Source organism: Convolutriloba macropyga, chromosome 4 (genome assembly GCF_964194025.1).
Source record: "Convolutriloba macropyga chromosome 4, txConMacr16.3, whole genome shotgun sequence".
NCBI lineage: Eukaryota > Metazoa > Xenacoelomorpha > Acoela > Convolutidae > Convolutriloba > Convolutriloba macropyga.
Window position 1 is genome coordinate 38,556,265 of NC_134471.1, and position 22,019 is coordinate 38,578,283.

General features: G+C 34.8%; 1 protein-coding gene across 5 annotated transcripts in view; it reads right to left on the bottom strand.

The window, feature by feature from the left end:
- Positions 1–22,019, bottom strand: part of LOC142337656 (uncharacterized) — a 138,840-nt gene that overhangs the window by 49,481 nt on the left and 67,340 nt on the right. For all 5 annotated transcript variants that reach the window (XM_075387062.1, XM_075387060.1, XM_075387059.1 and 2 more), the window contains exons 13-14: positions 21,780–21,979; positions 12,345–12,539 (exon numbers count right to left, since the gene is read on the bottom strand). In XM_075387062.1, the coding sequence (XP_075243177.1) occupies positions 12,345–12,539; positions 21,780–21,979 (395 nt within the window). The remainder of the gene's footprint in view (positions 1–12,344; positions 12,540–21,779; positions 21,980–22,019) is intronic.

The following is a 22,019-nucleotide window of genomic DNA, read 5'->3' on the forward strand; positions in this document are numbered from 1 at the left end:
CCATGTTTCACCATGTTTTTCATCCAATAGATATATAAAATTATCATTATCATTATCATTATTAGCAAAGCTACTTCGTAGATCATTATCATTATCAATGTCATTATCACTATCATTAGCATTATCATTGTCATTATCATTATCAATGACATTATCATTAACATTAACATTCTCTTTATCATTATCATTATCATTAGCATTATCATTAACATTACAACCTAAACAAAAACACTCATATATTCCTGGATATTTACATTGAATAATTAGAATATTCAAAGCCCTTTTAATTCTAAATCCTCTATCAGTAAGATAGATCATATATAAACAATAAGCCGCACAATAAGATTCATCATATTGTTGTATTCTCTCATTAGAGCCTAGATCAACATATTCTTCTAAAACTAATGGTGGAGTTTCTACACCAAAACTATCAAAGTAATACACAGGACCACCTTCTCTTCTTATAACTAAAAACCAATGTGTACCATCAGTTGGATGTAGATTCACAATAATGTTGACGTTAGGTTCACGGATGGGTGAAGCCGTTTCACGGATACTATCTGGAGTCTCATCTCTCATTACAATTTCAATTGGTGTTAGACTTATATCTTTGCCTATATCTTTTATTCTGATATCACTCATAGCATTATTATCAATATTAAATTTATTATTGAATTCCTCAGAAGTTAGGATGAGCATTTTTATATAATAAATTTAATATATAAAAATGGATAAAATCGGTATACTTTTTTTTCTTATTATTATAATTGGAATTAGTTATATAATATATGATTCAATACCGAGTAAATACACAAAACTAGATGAAAGCTTTGGTGGATTTATGAAGAGGAGTCTAGTTAGATTTGAAAAACTTGAATATGAAAAGTCACCATTACATACTATTGTTTATGGTGGAACTGGAACAGGTAAAACATTTTGTCAATACTTAAAGTTATACTCAGTCCTAAATCAAAACCAAGACCAAAACCAAAACCAAGACCAAGCTAAAAATATAATTATAGTGTGTAAAGATGACAGAGTCTGGATATATCCTGAGTCTAGTAAGTTTTATACTGGGTTTAATAAATGTGATATAAATATGATCACAAAAAATAATATGCATAAATTTCAAAATTGTGTAATAGTACTTGATGATATGGGTGATAGGTTAAATAAGGATATAGGTTATTATTTTACTGAAGGTACACATTATAATATTCAAATGATTGTAATGTGTCATAAATCAGCTCAAATAATTAATACAGCAAGAATGAGTTGTGATACTATTTATTTGATACTTATAATTGTGATACTTATAATGGACCTGATCTATTTAAAAACTTTAATGAGATATATAAATGTGAACATGACTTCAATAAAATAATTAATGAGTTAAATAGTAACCATTATAATCGTACAGATGGAATGTCAGATGAACTTTGTTATGGTATAATTAAATATAATAAAAAGGAGAATACTTTTATTATAATTAATAGTAATAGAACAATGATATATGATTCAAGAGTTGGTTTCCTTGATTTAAAAGCTCTTAGTTTAAACGATGATTTAAAAAGAGAAGATATAAATAAACTTATAGCATATATGAAACCACTAATGATTAATGCAACAGATAGAAATGTTATTAATCATGATAATTATCAGTTTTATTTTAATAAACTTCTTACTTTAAATAATATTAAAATACAGAATGATGTTCTAACTAAAGAAATGATTATGGGAAAGGGTATAAAAAATTATCAACTATTGGTGGAATTATAAGCTCAGGTTTAATTATATTTAGTTATATTTATCCTGATATAATATCAAGAAATGCTGGGAGTGTAGCAATGGGAGCAAGCACTATTTTGAGTAGAGTAAATACATTAGTTAACGTTGGATATGGAGAAGAGTTGGATAATGATCCACGAATTTGCAAAATAACTTCGTTGAGTAGCTTTGCTAATTCACGAAATACAATGCGAGAGGAATATATAAATCAGTGTAACTGTGACTTCGTCAATGAAGAGATGGGAATTTTGAATAGAAAGGGAGGAAAATTTTTAACCAGACTATATGGAAATAATGAAGAATTTAGAGAAGAGATTATAAATTTTGTTAAAGATAAAAAAGAATTAGACCTTGATTTGATTTTAGATAAGAGATGTAAAACTAATACACTCAATACTTTAGGAAATATATATTTAGCAGAGTGTATCACATCTAAATATAATACTTAAGATTTAATTGAAATCATGGCTAAATATTAACCTGTGAAATGAATAGGTAAATATTAAAGGTTACCCTATTAGAAATGCTTTTACAATGTTTAGAGTTTAAAATATCATTATGAATCATGTCATAAAGATAAAACTGATAAATGTATGTGTGGTAATATAATTTTTAGTGGTATTTGTGCTAATAATTTTTCTCCATGGGGTTGTTCTTTAAAAAATGAATCTAGTTCTAGCTCTAGTTCTGTCCCTAGTTCTAGCTCTAGCTCTGGTTCTGTTTCTAGTTCTATCTATGACTCTAACTCTAACTCAGACCCTAACCCTAACCTTAACCTTAACCCCAACATTAACCCTAACCTTAACCTTAACCCTAACCCTAACACCAACCTCAACCCTAACCTTAGCCCAGAAGTCTTAATTAGAAGTTGTAATAAATGTAATTATATAAAACCACTAACTGATTTTGATGAGGGTAAGTATACATGTAGAAGTTGTACTTCAGCTAAAGTTAATTGTCCATATTGTAGTTCTGTTGTGAGATATGATGGGATACGGGCTCATGTAAAGAAACAACATCCAGATGTAGAATTAACTAGAGGATTTAGTAGAAGCTTATTAGATAAAAGACAAAGTCCTAGAGCTGTAAGTCCTTTAGTTATTGTCCAAACAGAGGAAAGTTGTTCATGTAAATACTATAATTTTGTATCATTTCTTATTAATAATGGAATAAATATAGCAAAAGTAAAAGAAAATATAAATTTATTGAAGAGAATAGATAATTTGAAATAAAAAGTATAAAAAATATCAAAAAAGAGCGAATCACTCTTTAAGAGCGATCTTTCTACTGGGGGATCACTCCGAATAAGAGTGAATCACTCTTAAAGAGTGAAATGTAAACTTTGCTTTGATTTTTTGATTTTGATTTTTTGTTCGAATTAAGAGCTAATATATAGTAGTGGATAAAACAAGGGATTCAACAAGCAGTAAAATTTGGCCCGATTCGACATGTGCGATTAGCGTTAGGAGAAAGGGACAAATTTTACTGGTGGTTGAATCCCTTGTTTTATCCACTACTCAATAGAACTCCGCTTTCATCAAAAACCAGTGCTGTAAAACTTATCATAAGAAAACCACGTGTTGACTGAATTCAAGCCAAATGTTTTAAAAAAACACTATATCTGCTGGGAACCAATGAGACAAAAAGAACGCAAATAAAAGAGCCTAGGTACATATCAACGTTTTTATATCTTGATGAAATCAAAGTAAAAACGCAACCGATAAAAAGACATTATCTACACTTCTGAGCATTTGCTTTTAGAAGCCAGTCCAAATCGTTTTTGTAAAACCACCAAGAGACAAAATAAATATTGTGGCAAGAGAAGAGAAAAAGAAAAAAAATCACTTGAGTGGTGGATTAAAAAGTGTCTATGGCCTGTGTCAATAACATCATAAACAATCCAAAAGCTTAAACAGAGACAAACCTTTGAGTAAGACGTTTGGTCGTGAGACAAAAAAGTATTAGTGACACTTTATCAGTATTCTTGTTTAATTTAATTCTATCAATTTTATTTTTTATTTATTTTTTATCTACACTGTTTCATAAATAGTTTCATATTGCTTCAAATTCTACATTTTTATTGTTTCATAAAAACTACTTATCTTAGAAAACCCCTAGTTCAAAACACAACCCAAGAAAAAATACTGTTGAATTTCAATTGAAAACATAGGACATTTGATTAATGCCTCTAAGATACAAATCAACAAAAAAGACAAAAAAAGGTATAAAAATTCGAACAATTATCAAAACAATTTTGAAGACATGAAAATTATAAGCTATCACCTGAATGCCTTGGAAATAACCATCTATTATTTCATAGGAGGTCAATGAGCCAGTCAATTTTGAGTCTTCTTAATGAAACAAAAAACAGAGAGAAAGGATAACTCTAAAAAAATGGTGAAACAACGAAAATACAATGAGTGCAAGTCAGAAAAACCAAATCTAAAAAAAATGAAAACTTGTATAGTTTAATTTAGGCCTGATTTGAATTTCAAGGGCCCTTCTAAGGGCCTGCTGCTATTAAATGCACCACAGGAAATGTAACAAAAGGAACATTGGCAAATCTCCAAAACTCAGAAATTGATGATAAAAGACAAACACAATGTACAAAATACAAACTACCAAAGTATTGATTCAAAAAATAGCATACAAATTGTTTCAACAATTGGGTCAAACTTTTGAGACTTTTATACTTAGAGACTAGTAAGGCGTAAGGCTCTAAGAGAGCTTCTCGGCCACTTAATGCCCTCCGAACGCAATGGTGGCAGGTGTGTGTGTATGGGGGGTCAAACCCCAAGAACCAGCCTTCATATGATGAGTATACGTCTCTAAAACAGCTTCAGTTAATCGCATACTTGTGAGCTTAAAGGCTCTAAGAGAACTTTATGCCCTCTGGGCGCGACCTTTTATCCCGTTTCTGAGGACGAAAAATCGTATAGCCCAGACGCAAAATTGGTCAAACAAAAAATCGCACAAAAAAAACCACAGCACAATATAATTGCTACGAATTTTGCTCGAGAGCCATTAAAAAAACATAGCAGGACAAGTCCTGAAAAACAATTCAACAAATTGAATGAAAAATTTGAAAGTACTCTACCTGACCAGCAGATCAATTGAACAAAGCCAGCCAAAACACAAACAAAAACATACCCGGCAGATTGCCGGAAAATAGCCGCCGTTGATTCCAATAAGCACGATTGGGATTGAAAGAATAGATATTGAAAAAAAAAGATTTTCGTACAAAAACATTTTTTAAGTCCGATTTATTTTGATGGCATTTCGTAGTTGAAGATAACGTACTTCCGTTTCTTAGAGAGAGGCTACAGGGGCTACTATCAATACCAATAAGCATTAGAGATGGTAACTAAGACTTATAGTAACGACGTTCAAATAGCGGGCATCTAAAATTGGGCTTTATGGGTTTATCCCGTTTCTACTTCTGACTTCAGTTTTTTATACTGACTCTGTTCATTTTGAATTGCTTTGCTGAGCAACTGATGTTCAAAATCACTTTTAGCAGAATGAGAGAAGAGAGAAACTAGTCTAGAGAAGTCAAAAAGATATCACGCAAAATGTTGAAAAAGCGGCAAAATGAGGTAAAGCGAAAAATTTTTTTATTCGACGAAGTAAAAAAAAAATAGGACCGCTATAATAGCCGGCTGAGAAGATGAGGCGGCTATTAATCATCAACAAATTGTGAAAATAAAAAAACAATCAAACAAACTAAAACGCTTGAAGCTTTTTTCCCTGAGGCAAAACTTCATCCCTTTGGAAATACATGTTTCAAAAATAAGTTCAAGCCCATATTTTGTTTTTGAAATCGGTCCGGTATTATATCTGCATGATCTGAAAAAATTCATTGGCCCTTGAAGATCGATTAACTCAAAAATGACCAAAAAATATATAAAATGAAATCAATTGCAAAATTTAACAAAATTTTGCTGAAACTTGTGTTATGAATATCTTCAGAATCATTTCTGTGTCTCTAGAGGCTATCCATTTACCCAATTCTAAGCATTAAAAAAATCATTTGCTCAAAGATCGATAGGCAATAATTTTTAGAAAAAAATCTCAAATTTCAAAAAATAGAAATTCATTCTATTAAAAAGTTGAAAACTGTTCAATTGCTCCCTAGCAGCTATCTATCAACATATTATCAAACCCTGGATGAGGTTAGCTGGTTAATGAGGCAAGAAAACCTGAATATAATACAAAAGTTCTGAAAAAACTTGAAAAAAATTGCAAATTTAATCAAAAATTTCTGAAAGTCGAAAAGCTAAATTGTTGATAAAAAAAACCATTGAGCCAACAACCATGCAGTAACAATTTATTAGACCGTGGAATAGGTTTTCTGGCAATTGAGAATGGACAAATATCAAAAATTGACAAAAACTTTAGGAAACCTTGAAAAAATTGCAAATTTTATATTGAAAAAAAGAGCCAAATTTCGAGACATTAAAATGTTGAAAACCGAACCATTATTACTACAAACCATGCAGTGCTCTATTGTCAAACCACAAAGGACATTTCTTGGCCCCTCAAGCTGGAAAAACTCAAACAAAAATTTTCAAAAAACTTTTAAAAATTAGTATCAGCTTGCATGTTTGTATTTTTAGTACCAAAACATATAGTTAAAAAAATCTTCATGACAAATTATTTTGTCTCAAAAAAGGCCTTCATCATGTTTCAAAAACTTAAAGTAAGACTTAAATTAAAAAAAAAACATAAAAATTGCAACATTTTGAGCCCAAAAACTCCTGAAAATGACCTTTTAACCTTTAATTAAGGCCATCCTAGCAGCTGGACCACTCTAAGTACTTGAAGGACTACCGAAGCTCACTTTGGGCCTCTAATGAAACGTAATGCCCGCTGGGCTTTACCTGTTTATCCCGTTTTGAAAGATCAAAGTCATTGAAAAAATTGTGAACACATCTTAAAAAAAACACAGCGCCCCAATACAATTCAAACTCTTTGAATTGTAAAAAATGAACACGCACAACAAGCAAAAACAAAAGACACACTTGAAACATCTCTGAAAACGGACAAATTAACCGAACACGTATACACACATACCACAAACACACAAACAAAAAACACGTACACACACTTTGAAAGCGCTGCCAAAGACTCTTAAAACTGCGTCTTTCTCGTCTGCTTTATTACTGCTACGTGACTAAATATAATACTCCTCAGTGGTTTCTCAATGAAATTGAAAAAATATGAACAAATCGAGAAAAACTTATCAGGCTAGCCCATATCGTTTTCTTATACCACTAAAAAACAAACAAATATTGAGCCAAGAGAATAGAAAAAGGAAAAAATCTCTTGACGTGGTGGATTAAAGTGCCTGTGGCCTGTGTCAATAACACCAAAAACACTCCCACAGATATATGTATCGGAGATTTATTTTCAGTATTCTTGTTTATTTTGTTTCTATCAATTTTATCTATGTATTTATTTTTTAATTATATTGTTTCACAATTAGTTCCATATTGTTTCATATTGCTTCAAACTCTATTTTTATTGTTTCCTAAATACTACTAATCTTAGAAAACCACTAGTTCAAAACACAACCCAAGAAAAAATTTGTTCAAATTTCAATTGAAAACCAAGGACATTTCATTAAAGCCTCAACAAAAAAGACAACAAAAAGGTATATAATTCAAACATTTAACATATTAATTTTGAAGACATGAAAACTATTAGCTATCACCTGAATGCCTTGCAAATAATCATCTATGATTTCTGAGAAGTTCAATGAGTCAGTCAATGTTGCGTCGTCTGAATAAAAACAAAAACAAATAAGGGATACCTCAAAAAAATTGAAGAAACAACGAAAATACAATGAGTGCAAGTCAGAGAAACCAAATTAATTAGTTCAAAAACTGTATAGTTTAACTTAGGCCTGATTAGAATTTTAAAGGCCTTCCTTATGTCCTGTTGTCATTAAATGCACTAAAGGAAATTTAACAAAAAATATAGCTGGCAGATTGCCAGAAAATAGCCGCAATAGATTCGTAGATCGGCAGTCTAAAAAAAACAGTAAAAAGACAGACCAAAAAATTCGTCTTTTCATTGAAAACTGATCTGTTATATTTTGATTAAAAATCTGTATAAGTTATTGCTGCCGCTATTAGCTGATCGCAAATAACCTTCATTTAGAGTGACACACACCCATTTGACCTTATCTCTTTGAATTAAAGTAAATAAAAGTCAATTTCAAAGTGAGGAAGTCATTTTTTAAAGTGAGGTAAGTCATGTTTGACGAAAAATTTAATCACGCGCATGAACAAAAAAACTCGCTGCACTAAGAGCGAAAAATGACGCCACACATGCAATTCAGTTGAAATTGCATGAACGAATGAACAAAAAGTGGCTGTGACGTCATATGGTCGTAACAAAAATCATGATGACAAAATAGAAAAAAACCTAGAGAAGGCCAATAATAGCCCCAGCTATCGCTGTGCGGCTATTAAAAAGAAATTGGCAAATCTCAAAAACGCTTAATTTGATGATAAATGAAAAACAACCAAATTATTGATTCATACAATAGTATCTAAATTCTTTCAACAAATGGGTCAAACCTTTAGGACTAAGAACACCCCCCCCCCGAGTAAATTGTCTCCTCAGAACAGGTTCGCTGAATCGCACTTTTAGGGACCAGTAAGGCTCTAAGAGAGCTGCTCGGCCACTTAGTGCCCTCCGAGCGCAATGGGTGGCAGGTATGGAGAGGTCCAAGGCCCTTCATATCATGAGTATACGTCTCCAAAACAGCTCATGTTAATCGCATACTTGGAGCATAAAAAAGACCAAAAAAATAATATAATTGCTAAAGATGAGTTGGAGAGCGATTATAAATAAGAAAAAAGGAAAAACAAACAAGTTAAAACGGAAGTCGTACTTGAAAACTCTCTGAAAACAGAAAAATTATCCAAACACCTATACACAAAAATACACATTCAACACACACACACAAACAAAAAAACCGACAAACACAAAAACTTTGAAAGCACTGTCCAAGACCCTGAAACCTTAAGAATGTTTCTTTCTCGTTTTCTTTATTACTGCTACTTGACTGAAATTAAAAATCCTCAATGGTTTCTCAATGAAACCGAAAAAATATAAACATATCTCAAGAAAACATCAAGACAAGTCCTGAATAACAATCCGAACAAAAGCTTCAAAAACCCTGAACTGACCATCAGCGCACTTGAAACAAGCGATCAGAAAAATGGTTTTTGAACTTGACCTGATCTCTTTGAATTAAGGTAAAGAAAAGTCAATTTCAGAGTGAGGAAGTCATTTTTGAGATTGAGGTGAGTCACGTGCGACCAAAAACTTAACCATAACCGACTAATGTCGGCCGAGGCGAATTGCTCTCAGACGACCGACGAGCGGTTAGCTTCATCAGTAGCTAGCCGCGGTTTACCGAGGCTAGCTTTAAATTAATACAAGGGGCGTGAGATGAGCGCAGCGAGGGTGCAAAAGTGGATTGGGGGACTGCTGTGGGGGCGGTGGGTGGGTGGGAGTAAGGGATCAATTTCTAAAAACCGCCCTTCACACCATGAGTATGAGTCTCCAAAACAGTTTTTGTTAATCGCATACTTGAAGAGTAGTGAGCTGAACGACTGAGAGAACTTTATCAAACTGGGCGCTAACTCATTATCCCGTTTCGCAAGACGAAAGTCAAATGAGTCAGACGAAAAAACGTCCAAGCAAAAATCGTATAAGAGTTAAATTGGATTAATATATTTGCTATAAATTGCTTTTGAGAGCAGTTAACAATGAATTCCTTAAAAGTGCACGTTAAGTCATTCAGGATGAAAACATTTCTATTATAACTCATTGTTAATGAGGACCAGAGATGATGATATTAGGCCATATAACAGAAGCTGAAGTACGGCAACAACAAAGAGAGAGAGAGAGAGAGAAATAGAGTGAGAGAATATAAAACGTGAACGAGAAATAGAAAGAGAGAAACTCTAACCGCCAGAGAGAAACAGAGGGAGAGAAATATTTTCCATGATAGGATTCGGTTCTACAGCTTCTAGTTTTGTAGCCTTGTCAGTAAATAAAACATATAGAAAACTGAAAAAGGCAAAAATAAAAAAAGTTTTTAACTTCGCAGTAAAAAAAAATTCAAAACCATTTTTTGTCTCGAAAGTTCTGTCAAGTAACCCATCTCCGAGACTTGAAAAGTTTCGTTGGCCAGTAATGATCTTTATCCAGTATCCCTGTTTCAAGCCTGAAATAGTTTCACTGGCTAATAAAAATCCATACACTTGAAACAAAAATCTTCAAAAAATGTTAAAAATTTTTTAAATTTTATCAAAAAATTACCAAATCTGGAATCATAAAAATATTGACCCTTATCTCTAGAAACTATGCAACCGTTTATTATCAAACCCTGGAGGAGGTCCCAGGGTCCCTGGTGCCGGAAAAACTTCAAAAACATGAAAAAATTGCAAATATTTTTAAAAATTGCGTAAAATCGTGATATTTAAACTTCAAAAATTATTCCATTACATCTATAACCTATGCTGTAACAAATTATCAAACCATAGAGGAATTTCCTTGGCTCTTGAGGCTAGAGAAACCTAAAAAATGACAACAAATTTTTTAAAAAAATGCAAGTTAAAACTTGTGATATTCAAAGTTGAAAATTAACCCATGACCAAAAGAAAATTTCCAGTAACTTACTATGAAACACTAAGGAAGGTTTTCTGACCCTTGAGGCTCAAAAAAACCTTAAAAATGACCATAAACGTCAAAAAACTAATTGTACAATAATAATGACCATTGTACAATAACCTATTTCCAAACCTTAGAGGAGGCTCCTTGGCTATTGAGACTGAAAATTGCACGTTTTGTCAAAAAATTGCTAAAATTCGTAATGTTAAAGTGTTGAAACCATTCCACTAGCACTAGAAAATATGCAGTAACCTAGAAGAGGTTCCTTGACGCCTAAGGCTGATAAAAAATTAAAAATGTCAAAAATTTTTTCCAAAAAGCTTGAAAAAAAATGCAAAATAGTATAAGTTTACGTGTTTTTAGCGAGCGGTTGTTCGGCAGTAGCTAGAATCGGGGGGGGGGGGGGGGGGGTGGGGGCACCGAGGCTTGATGGGGGCAACACTGGGTTGGGGGGGCAACAGCGCGGTGGTTGGAGCACTTAATGCCCGCTGGGCGCTACCTGGTTTATCCCGTTTTGGAGGACGAAAAGTCCAAAGCGTCAGACGAAAAATCGGTCAAGCGAAAATTTGGATAAAAAAGACCGCCAGGACTAATATAATTGCTACAAACTTCGTTTGAGAGCAATGAAAAAAGACAGCGCCCCAATACAATTCAAATTATTTGAGTTGTAAAATATAGGGGAGCTATAATAGCCAACTGAGAAGCTGAGGGGGTGGGGGTAACAGCGCGGGCTGGGGTGGGGGCAATAGGGGGGGGGGGGGGGGGTCAACCGTGCAGGGGTCTTGAACCTCTAAGTACCTCTCTTCACACCATAAGTATAAGTCTCCAAAACAGTTTGAGCTGAAAGGCTCTAAGAGCGCTTAATGCCCGCTGGGCGCTACCTGTTTATCCCGTTCTCAAGTCAAAAGCGCCAGACGAAAAATCGGTCAAGCGAAAAATCGCATAAAAAAGACCTACAGGTGAAATATAATTGCTACAAACACCGTTTGAGAACAATTAATCACGCGAATGAATAACTCGCTCCACTAAGAGTGAAAAATGACGTCGCGCACGCAATTCTGTTGAAATTGCATGAACGAATGAACCAAAAGCAGATTTGAAGTGATTGTGACGTCATATGGTCGTAACAAAAATCTTGACGAAATAAAAAAAAAACAAGAGAAGGCCAATAATAGCTTCAGCTATCGCTTCGCGGCTAAAAAATAAATGCATTATGGCTAAATATCGATTTAAATAAGTGAAAAACCGGCAATTGTTAATTCCAGAATCCTTCCTTAGGCAACGGAAGAAGTAGCACTCACTTGAGTTAAGAATACGCCAAATTTTAGAAAAATATGTCCAAATTATTGCCAAGAAAGTCGAAACGGAAAGTTTAGGAACACCCCTCTATCATTGAAGGTAAAACCGAGGACACTATTTTCACATAATTAAAGGAGTTTTAACCAAACTGGACAAACAAAATTACTGAAAATGAGAACAAATTACTGAAAATGTGAACAAAAAACGGAAATCAACCAATCTTCGAAGCGCGATAACTCCTTGAAAAGGACGAAATTCAAAAAATATATAAATTATATATTCTACGTTCGATGGCCTTTCTAATGATACCACTCATGTTTTTCTATGACAAAAATATCGATCAGCCAAAATTGACTGAACCAAAAAAATCACTGGAGCACCTCTAAGTGGAGTCATAACAACTATATAATTTCAATCAAATTGTACCACTCATAACAACAGGCGAGGAATGAGGTTCATTTCAAGGCACTTAATCAAAGCTGTAACCATATAGAGAGGTATCAAACTCGGGTTTTTGGGTCAATTGTAGTAAAAATCTATTAGTTAACTTTTATCAATAAACAAACATTTATTGCGCTTTGTCTATTTTTCAGCTGACTGAGAAGGTCCTTGCCACCAGGGAGAGCAACTCCTCCGAATCTGTTGCCTCCTACAGCACCTATCGGTGGACCAACCCTCACTCTCGAATCTCGAGGAGGCAAGTCTGAGACCGTGTCTTCACTACTCGGGCTTCCTGCAGTTGAAGTAGCAAGCACCGCTGTCTAAAATAACAGCAGCCTAACACTAAAAAAAGCTAACAAAAAGTTAAGTCAGTTTGAGCAGATGACTCGGCTAGAAAATATTTAGTTAGTAACAGCAAAAGAGCGCACAAACTAACATAACCGACTACCGTCGGGCGAATTGCTCTCAAACGACCGGCGAGCGGTTGGCCTCGTCAGTAGCTAGCCACGGTATAGTAAGGCTCAACGCAACCTCTAAGAACCGCCATTCGCACCACAAGTATAAGTCTCCAAAACAGTTTCTGTGAATCGCATACTTGGAGACTAGTGAGCTGAGACAAAGCATACATTTTTGAAAAATAATTAAAGGGGATAATTGAAAACAGGAAATAGTTACAAAATATATAACAACTTCGGCAAAGAGGACTTTTTTAAGGTCTATTAATTGAGTCAATATAATAAAATATTTTTATAAATTATCATTTTTCTAAAAACCATAAAGAGTGACAATGAGAGTGACACAGCAGAGCCGGCTGACGACCTGTGCGATCCATTTGCTCCTACAATAATATCAAGGAGTTAAGAAAAAATATTATTTGGGTTGAACGATTATTCAATTGGTGGATTGATTCGCTGCACGAGAATTGCAATGTTACTATGAATTTTAATTGAATTCTCTCTTTTTTTGAACAGCGAAAATGGAGTCTAAATAAGTTAGAATATAGTTCTGGGCCTATAGCCTTCATCAATTCGAGCTCCACTTTGAGCTCTAATTGCCTTAGGCTTCCCAGAACTATACTCTAACATATACTTAATGCCCGCTGAGCGCTACCTGTTTATCCCCTTTTTGGGGACGAAAAGTCAAATGGGTCGGACAAAAAATCGGTCAAGCGAGAAATCGCATAAAAAGACCGAAAGGACTAATATAATTGCTAGACTTCGTTTGAGAGCAATTAAACAAATTCATACGCTATCAGGAAAAAACGACTCAAGTTGACCTAATTTCAAATGGAAAATCAAAAAATTCAAATACAAATACAATTTAATACAATTAAATTCAAATACAATTTAATTTATTGCATCGAAGTGGAAGCCCTCAGGCGCAGGTATCGCTGCAATCACAAACTCGGACGGAAAAGATCCTTTCGAGGTTCAAAAGCTGAAGATAATTGAATCTGCGCCAAAATTGCGCTTCCTCACCAAAAAGTTGCCGGCAAATAAATTTATTACATCACATTTCATTTATTTAAGAAAAAAACGGTGAATGTTACGCAAGAAAAATGTTACGCAAGAACAAATCTTATACTTTGTTTGCGTAAAACGGATCGCTGCAATTGAAAATCCGAAAATAGCGGCAAATTATCTTGTTGACCTCTATTGTCATTTAGAGAATATAATGCCTGCTATTGCACAACTGATCAAATGAACTTAATTTCAACACACTCATTCTCAAAATGGTGATAAAATTTAAATTCCAGATTATAAACTTGATTTCCTGTAGTTTCTAAAATTGAACACGAGGTACATGGGATAAAAAATTTAACTTAAACACCAGCAGTGCAAAAAAGCTGTATGTAGGTAGGTAAGTTTTAGCCAGGTAATTTTCGTTTACACTTAACCTGTATTTTCTTCAAAAGAAGTAGCCATAGCAATAAAAAAGGAGCAATACTGACATACCTGTAAGAAAAACTCCACAGACTTCCAATAATATAGTTCACAAAATAGTGTATCCTCAACGTAACACTAGACTACCGCAACAGGGAAGTGAAATAATGGAATAATGCGATAAGCCCATGCGGAAAATACCCACCACAACCCGCTGTGCTGAGTTGTAGTTATTTACGAGAAGGGTAAAATATACAGTGCGTCAAATTGTTCGCTACATTTTCAACTAATAGAAAAAGAAAAAAACGATTTGAGCAAATTGGCAAATGTATGAGTTCTGTTTTTTTTCTTTTATATATGCACAGCACGACGTATATCAACTGTGATAGTGTAATTCACAGAGCATATGAAAAGAGAGGCTGTCCACAATTGAAGCAATACACTCTTAGTACTTCAGCTTATTTGACAAAGCCACGCCGGCTTCAACTAGTAGCTCTTTTAACAAATAGAAAAACGCATGACACTATTAGCAAAATAGCAGTTTAGAGACGTCAAACAACTTGCAAACTAATAAAAATTTAGCTCGTTGATCTTTTTACATGCGCATATATCGATTGGCCTCTCAGTGTCCAATACGAAACCTATTAAATAAAACATGACAAATTAGTAAAAACAAAATTTTCGGAATAAGATAGTGATTAAACTCACTACCAGCCCATTCAGGTCAAACTTTTATAACAACTCCTTTCATAACCTAAACTTAATTGTCGACATAAATACATTCTACCGGCGCCCACCAATGCTTGTGATTTCAAAACGCTAGTTCTCAACTCAATCACGATTTCTCAAGCTACTAAAAAATTTAATGCGGTCATGCAAAATATGAAAATTGAGCAAAACAGCTCTATGGAACACCCATCAAACATGAACAATATACTTAGGGGCTAGTTACGCTACACTTCAGTTTTAAGCAGCGAAAGATTGCCCTAGCGATGTATCAGTTCACCCTATTTTTGTGAAAGATCAAATCGTCCAGACGAGAAAAAAAACTAAACGAAACAACAGACCTCAAATAAACGCTGCAAATTTCTTTTGGAGTAATCAATAATACAATTTTTAGTGAGATGAATCAGTAAGTCCAGCATGCCTAAACTCCAACTGATTAAAAAACAATAACATCAAATGCAGTTTGCAAAAATGAAATCGACAACTTAAAATTTTGCAATAGTCTTTATTGCCAAACTCAGATCAAGTAGAAGATGCACGCGTTAACAAATACAGACGCTTCAGATAAAGAATGTCAAACATAACCAAAAAACGTTGGGAGAATTGCTCTGACGATTGGCATACTCAGTAGCGAACGACGGCGTTAGGAGCAGGCCTTAAACGTGACTGAGAAAAGGGTTAAAGAAGTAAAAAAAAAGAGGGTGCGTTAGGGAGCGTTCGCAGTTAAGGCTGGACTTACGGGGGGGGGACTAAGCCGCCAAAACACTGACCCTCACAGCTCCTTTTGTCTTCTCGGCAGGTTCTGTGATTTGTACACTCAAAGCTTCCTACTAAAGCTTCCTAAGAACTGCTCATCAACTCAGTGCCCTCCGGGTTTTATCTTGTTGCGATTTAAAGAATAGAAACATGTTTGAATATTGAAGCTCTGAAATTCATATGCATCACTCTTTCTTAAAACAAAACAGATAATTTGAGTTCAAGAAACTCCAAAACCGACTTAAGTTGCTGGAATCTTTTGAAACGTTCATCTATATTTTGCATGTCAGATAAAAGTTTGAGTAAAGGGGCCGACAAAAAACAGCCGCCTAACTGTAATATTTGCTCCCAAACGACTGGCTTTTGGCTCATTTTATTAGAGATAGCTTATGCTTAGAGAGGCTAGCTTCGCTGGGCAAGGGCGCAGACAAAAGGTAGAGTGCATAACTACAAATTTTGGCCTTCACAAAATAATTTTAATCCTTCAACTATTATACTCGATAGAACGTATACTTAGGGGCTAGTTACGCTACATGTCAGTTTTAAGCAGCGAAAAAATGCCCTAGCGCTGTATCAGTTTACCCTAATTTTGTGGTAGATCAAATCGTCCAGACGAGAAGAAAAAGAAACAACAGACGTCAAATAAACTCTGCAAATTTGTTTTGGAATAATCAATAATCTTATTTTTTTAGTGAGATGAACCATGAAGTCCAGCATGCCTAAAATCAAACTCAAAATGATTAAAAAACAATATTATCATTTAAATGCAGTTTGAAAAAATGAAGTCGACAATTTAAAGAAGAACTAAACTGCGCTCAAAAAACAATTTTTTTAGTTCATTCAAAAAAATTTGCCAGAAAAATTCCAATCGTCTTTATCGCCAAACTCAGATCAAGTAGAGGCTCATTTTGTTATAGTTAGCTTATGTTTAGAGAGGCTAGCCTCACTGGGCAAGGAGGCAGAAAAAAGGAAGAGTCAAAAACTAACAATTTTGCCCCTCAAAATAAATTTAATCCTCCCTACCGTTAAATTCGATGGAACGTATACTTAGCGGCTAGTTACGCTACACGTACGTTTCAACCAGCGAAATAATGCCCTAGCGCTGTATCAGTTTACCCTAATTTTGTGAAAGATCAAATCGTCCATACGAGAAAAAAATTAAAGGAAACAACAGACGTCAAATATACTCTGCAAATTTGTTTTGGAGTAATCAAAAATCTAATTTTCAGTGAGATGAATCATTAAGTCCAGCATGCCTAAAATTAAACTGATTAAAAAACAACATTTACATTTAATTGCAGTTTGCAAAAATGAAATCGACAGCTTAAAAAGCGCTCAGACAATTTTTTAGGTCATTCAAAATAATTTGACATAAATATTCCAATCGTCTTTATCGCCAAACTCAGATCAAGTAGAAGATCACGCTTCAACAATTACAGACGTTTCGGATAAAGAATGTCAAAAATAACCAACTAACGTCGGGAGAATTGCTCTGACGATTGGCTTTGTCAGCAGCAAACGACGGCTTAGGGAGCATAGCTTAAGCTTGACTGAGACAGGCGTTAAAGGAGTCCAAAAAGGGTGCATTAGGGAGTCAAGCGTTCGAGGTTAGGGCTGGACTGACGCGGGGGGGGGGGACTAAGCCGCCAAAACACTGACCCTCAAAGCTCCTTTTGCCTTCTCAGCAGCTTCTGTGATTCGTACACTTAAAGACTACTAAAGCTCCCGAAGAACTGCTCATCAACTCAATGCCCTCCGCGTTTTATTTTTATGTACCTATCCCACTTTTGAGGAAAAGTCAAATGGTCAGAAGAAAAAAACTATCAGGCAAAAATTTTAACGTAAAACTGCGCAAAAAGGACAAACAGGACTAATATAATTGCTACAAATTTGTTGGCTTGAGAGCAATTAATAACTAATAGGTCGTAATTTAAAATACCCGAAGGATGGCCGAAAAATAGCCGCAAATAAATCAAATGATCTCACGGACTGAATTGGGCATTGAGACTTAAATCTACCTCATAAAAGGAGAAAAGGTTACTTTCAATACAATCTAGTGCTGGCGGAAAATGGAAGTAAAATTAAATTCCACAAAATGCCAAGAAAGCCATTGAAATCGAAGACAGACAAACCATTCAGATTTCAATCATCGTAGCTTTACAATGACATAGCCCGGGTGACCTATTCAGATTCAATTCTAGCATGCAAATAACGACAGGAACACAAATTCAGCTGCATAAGTAACTTAAATACGCTCCTCCACCTGCTGGCGCGTGATCAAATGTTGGCAACAATTGAAGAAGAAAATTAAGAAACATAGCAGGCAGATTGCCGGAAAATAGCCGCCGTTGACGCGCTACACATACACATTGGGATTGAAACAGAAGAAGAGATTGAAATTGGCAAATTTTTTTCCTAAGTTTCAAAAATTGATCCAATTCAGAGTGAAATTTTAGTTCGATTCTAAAATAACACTTACTTCAGCTTCTAATATTAATATCAGCCAGCAATCGCTCTAATGAACATTGATAACCTAATGCACTATGACGTAATGACCGGGTTTTATCGCTTTATCCTGTTTCTTTTGATTTTGCTCTTTTGACATTGACCGTAGTCATCACATTGCGTAATTCAATGCGTGAAAGAATTTAGAATCCATTCAGTTGAAACAGCGAGCAAGGTAAGTCAGAAGTCAAACGTGAAAATCGTGACTTATGTAAAACGAAAAACGTGACCGATAGGTAAAGCGAAATAAAAAAACATAGTAGAAAAAGTCCTGAGGTACAATTCAAAAAATTGTCATTGACTAAAAAAAAGACTAGACCTAGAAGAACGGACTATGAGTGATTTCGGAAAATCATTTCCAAAAAAAATCAGATAAAAAAAATTTTAAAAAAAATCAACGTTGAAATGCCGCATGTGAATAACAGACCACTAGCGAGAAAGGGAAATTTGATTCAAACAAAAAAACGAGGCCTAGAATGAACTACGAATGAATTGAGAAAACCATAAAAAATATCCGATCCAGCCGAAAAAAAAACAGTAAAAAACAAAAGGAAAATGCCGCATGTGAACAAATGAAGCACTAGTGAGAACGCTAGATTTTCTTCAAATTCAGTTTTCTCAATCTTCTTTAAAAATAGAGAGAACAATGCACTCCGCAGCAAAACGACTCGCTTTTCCTGTTTCTCCGAGACCAAAACCATTACTCCAATTTGACTTCAAAAATAATGGAAATGGGTGAACAGATCTTAAAAAAAGACAGCGCCCCAATGCAACTAAAATGCTTTGAATTGTAAAAAAAGGAGAGCTCCTAAATAATAACCAATTGAGAGGCTGACGGCGGCTATTAAAAATTGAACATAAAGTGACTAACATCGGACGAATTGCTTTCGAGCGACTGGCGAGCTCCTGGATGAAAGTCGTTGAAATTCACCACTGACCGACATTCGCTCTGGATGCTTACCTCTTGGAATCGGTTTTATAATAGCAAAAGTTAATTTCTGAGTGCTAGCGACTAAAACCACTCCGAACAAGTCAGTCGAGAAGGGAAATAGAAAGAATAATCTTACAGATAAGGGCCAAGCAAAATTTCTGCATAAAAATGACACATTTTAAATAATTGCTTCAAACTTCGTTTGAGGGCAGTTAAACAAAAAGTAATGATACCATAATATCTCGGAGTGCATTTTTTTCAAGATTCGATGATTATGCTGAAATGAGTATACACTTAAGTCCATTAAGCTTATTACTAAAACCAGTAAGCATTCGCTTTAACTAAATTTGATAACCTAATGAACTTTGAACGGGTTATATCATGTTATACTATTTTTTAAATTCACTCTTCTGACATTGTTTGTATTCAACCCAATGCATTATTTTGCTGAAAGAGATGCCAACTCAAAAGTGTATGAGATAAGCCAGTCATAAATAGAAGAACATCAGCTAATTAATTACGAAAAAAAGACGTCGGGCTTAATGTGATAAGGGCCTTTGAAAGCCAAAAACTGATATAGCTTGCATAAAAAATAAATTAGAAACAAACGTTGAGAAAAAATAGCGTGCACAATTAGCAACTGACGAACAACGTAACAGACGGAACAAGTTATACAATCGCTAACTTTAAAAAAACCAAATTAATAAAAACCATCAGCAGCCGATTGAAGGACTCATTCAACTACAATAAACGTCCCTAGAAAAGCTCGAAACAATCAGAAATATAAACCACTCATTTTTCTTCTTGAACTTAAAAACTTGAATTCCCTTCGACATCGAAATCATCATAGGAGAAAACCAAATTCTGCGAACAGAGAACACATACAACAGTCTTCGATTGACAAAACTTAATCACCTAAATAAACATAGCCGGCAGATTGCCGGAAAACAGCCGCCGTTGACGCGCTAGAGGCACATCGGGATTGAAACAGAAAATGAAATATCAGCCAGCAATCACTCTACTGAACTTTGATAACCTAATGCGCTATTACTTAATGACCAGGCTTTCTGTTTATCCCGTTTTTTTTATTTTGTTCTTTTGACATTGACTGTACCGTTTTCACTATATTGCGTAATTCAATGCGTGAAAGAATTTAGAATCCATTTAGTTGAAACAGTGAGTTAGGTAAGTCAGAAGTCAAACGTGAAAATCGTGACTTATGTAAAACAAAAAACGTGATCAAAAAAGGAGAGCTTCTTAATAGCCGTTTGAGAGGATGACCGCGGCTATTAAAAGCCATGAAATAGCACCTGGCACGGGTATAAACAAGAAATATGGAGAGAAGTTTTCACTCTAAAAAATATTACAGACCATTAGATACATTAGATCTTTCATACAAAGTCAACATTATCAACCTAAAAAACCTACACTTAACGTTGACTCCTTAGAAAAACCCAGAAAACTGCACTACAGCTTTGCCTAGCTATTTTATGCATCTATATTAACAATGAATTCTGACAATAACGTTTTATTAAAAATGTTCTGCTATTAGTTGAGTAATTGAATTCTTATTCAATATTATCATAGTTTGATAAACAATCCCATTAAAATGACTTTAATTTTTTCGGAAAAATGTGCAAAAAATACTTGAATACAAAATTTAACCCTGCAATTACTGAGTGAAAGACTTAAACATGGACGAATATAGGTACCGCCGATTCACAAAATCTTGATGAAGTAATCGAAGCAATCCATGGAAACTTGAACAACAATGATTTCAAAAAAACAATAAAATTTCAATAAAAATTCAACCTCATTATTTCTTGTCAATGTCGAAGCTTGAACTTTCCTAACCTTGAAGAGGCCGTTGTCACTAAAAGAATGCCACCAATAATTCGCATGACCTCGATTTTTGGTATTGAAATATGAACCGAAATCAAATTTGTTTTATTAAAAGCGCGCGCTATTTCGATTGAATTACATAGCTAGGCACACACTAGCTCCATAATGAAACAATAGAGGTATTAGTATCAACAACAATGAGCATTGAAGCTGGTTAACTAAGAGTAATTAAAACAAAGTTCCAGTACCGGGCATTTAAAACGGTCTTTCTGTGTTTATCCCATTTTCAAAAGTTTTCCGACATTGACTCTGTTCCGACATTGACTCTGTTGCTGAGCAAGTGCTCTCACTTCGAACAGAAGGAGCGATGAATAAAACTAGCGGACAAAAGTCAAAAGATTTCACACAAAATGGAAGAGCAGATAAAGGGATACAAATTTTTGCCTGTCTAACTTCATATTAAGAGCTCAATAGTCGCTGCCTAAGAAAAGATGACGGCCGCTACCAAGAACTTATTACGCCGCTAAGCTTTAAACTCACCATATTGAGCGTAACAAAAACACATGAACAAAACTGCTCTTTTGAACTATGCGGCCCGAACAAATTTTGAAACAAAAAATCACTAACTTGAGAGCACCTTATATGACCTACAAATGAAGAACTCAAGCGTGATCAGTCACTCAATGTTCTAGAACAAACGCGCAAAAACGGTCAATTGAAAATTTTGCATTCAAAAGTCACACGTTTACAATAATTGTCTCCAAGTTCGTTCGAGAGCAATTAATAAGTGTTAGACGGTGAATAAAAAAAACCAACAGCTTCGTAACACAGCTTCTTTCAGCTTTTAGCTTCGCAGCTATAATAAACATCATGCAGCAGACACTTTGCTTATCTCAATTAACAAGGGTACAACTTACGCTTTCCATGGCCTGTGCGCGGTCGGTTTCTGCTGTCTCTGCATTCTGTCTGATCTTGTCCCTGCTAGGTAGGCGCTTATTCGTCTGCCTCGGGAGTCCCTTCTTCGCAACTCCCAAACCCTGAGGATGGTCTACAGTGTCGCTCACGCCCATGGCGTCAATTTCGATGGCTGGGAACATATTGTCCGGAAGAATGATTCCTGTTCAAAATTTACTCTATTTCATAACGCAGCAACGTAC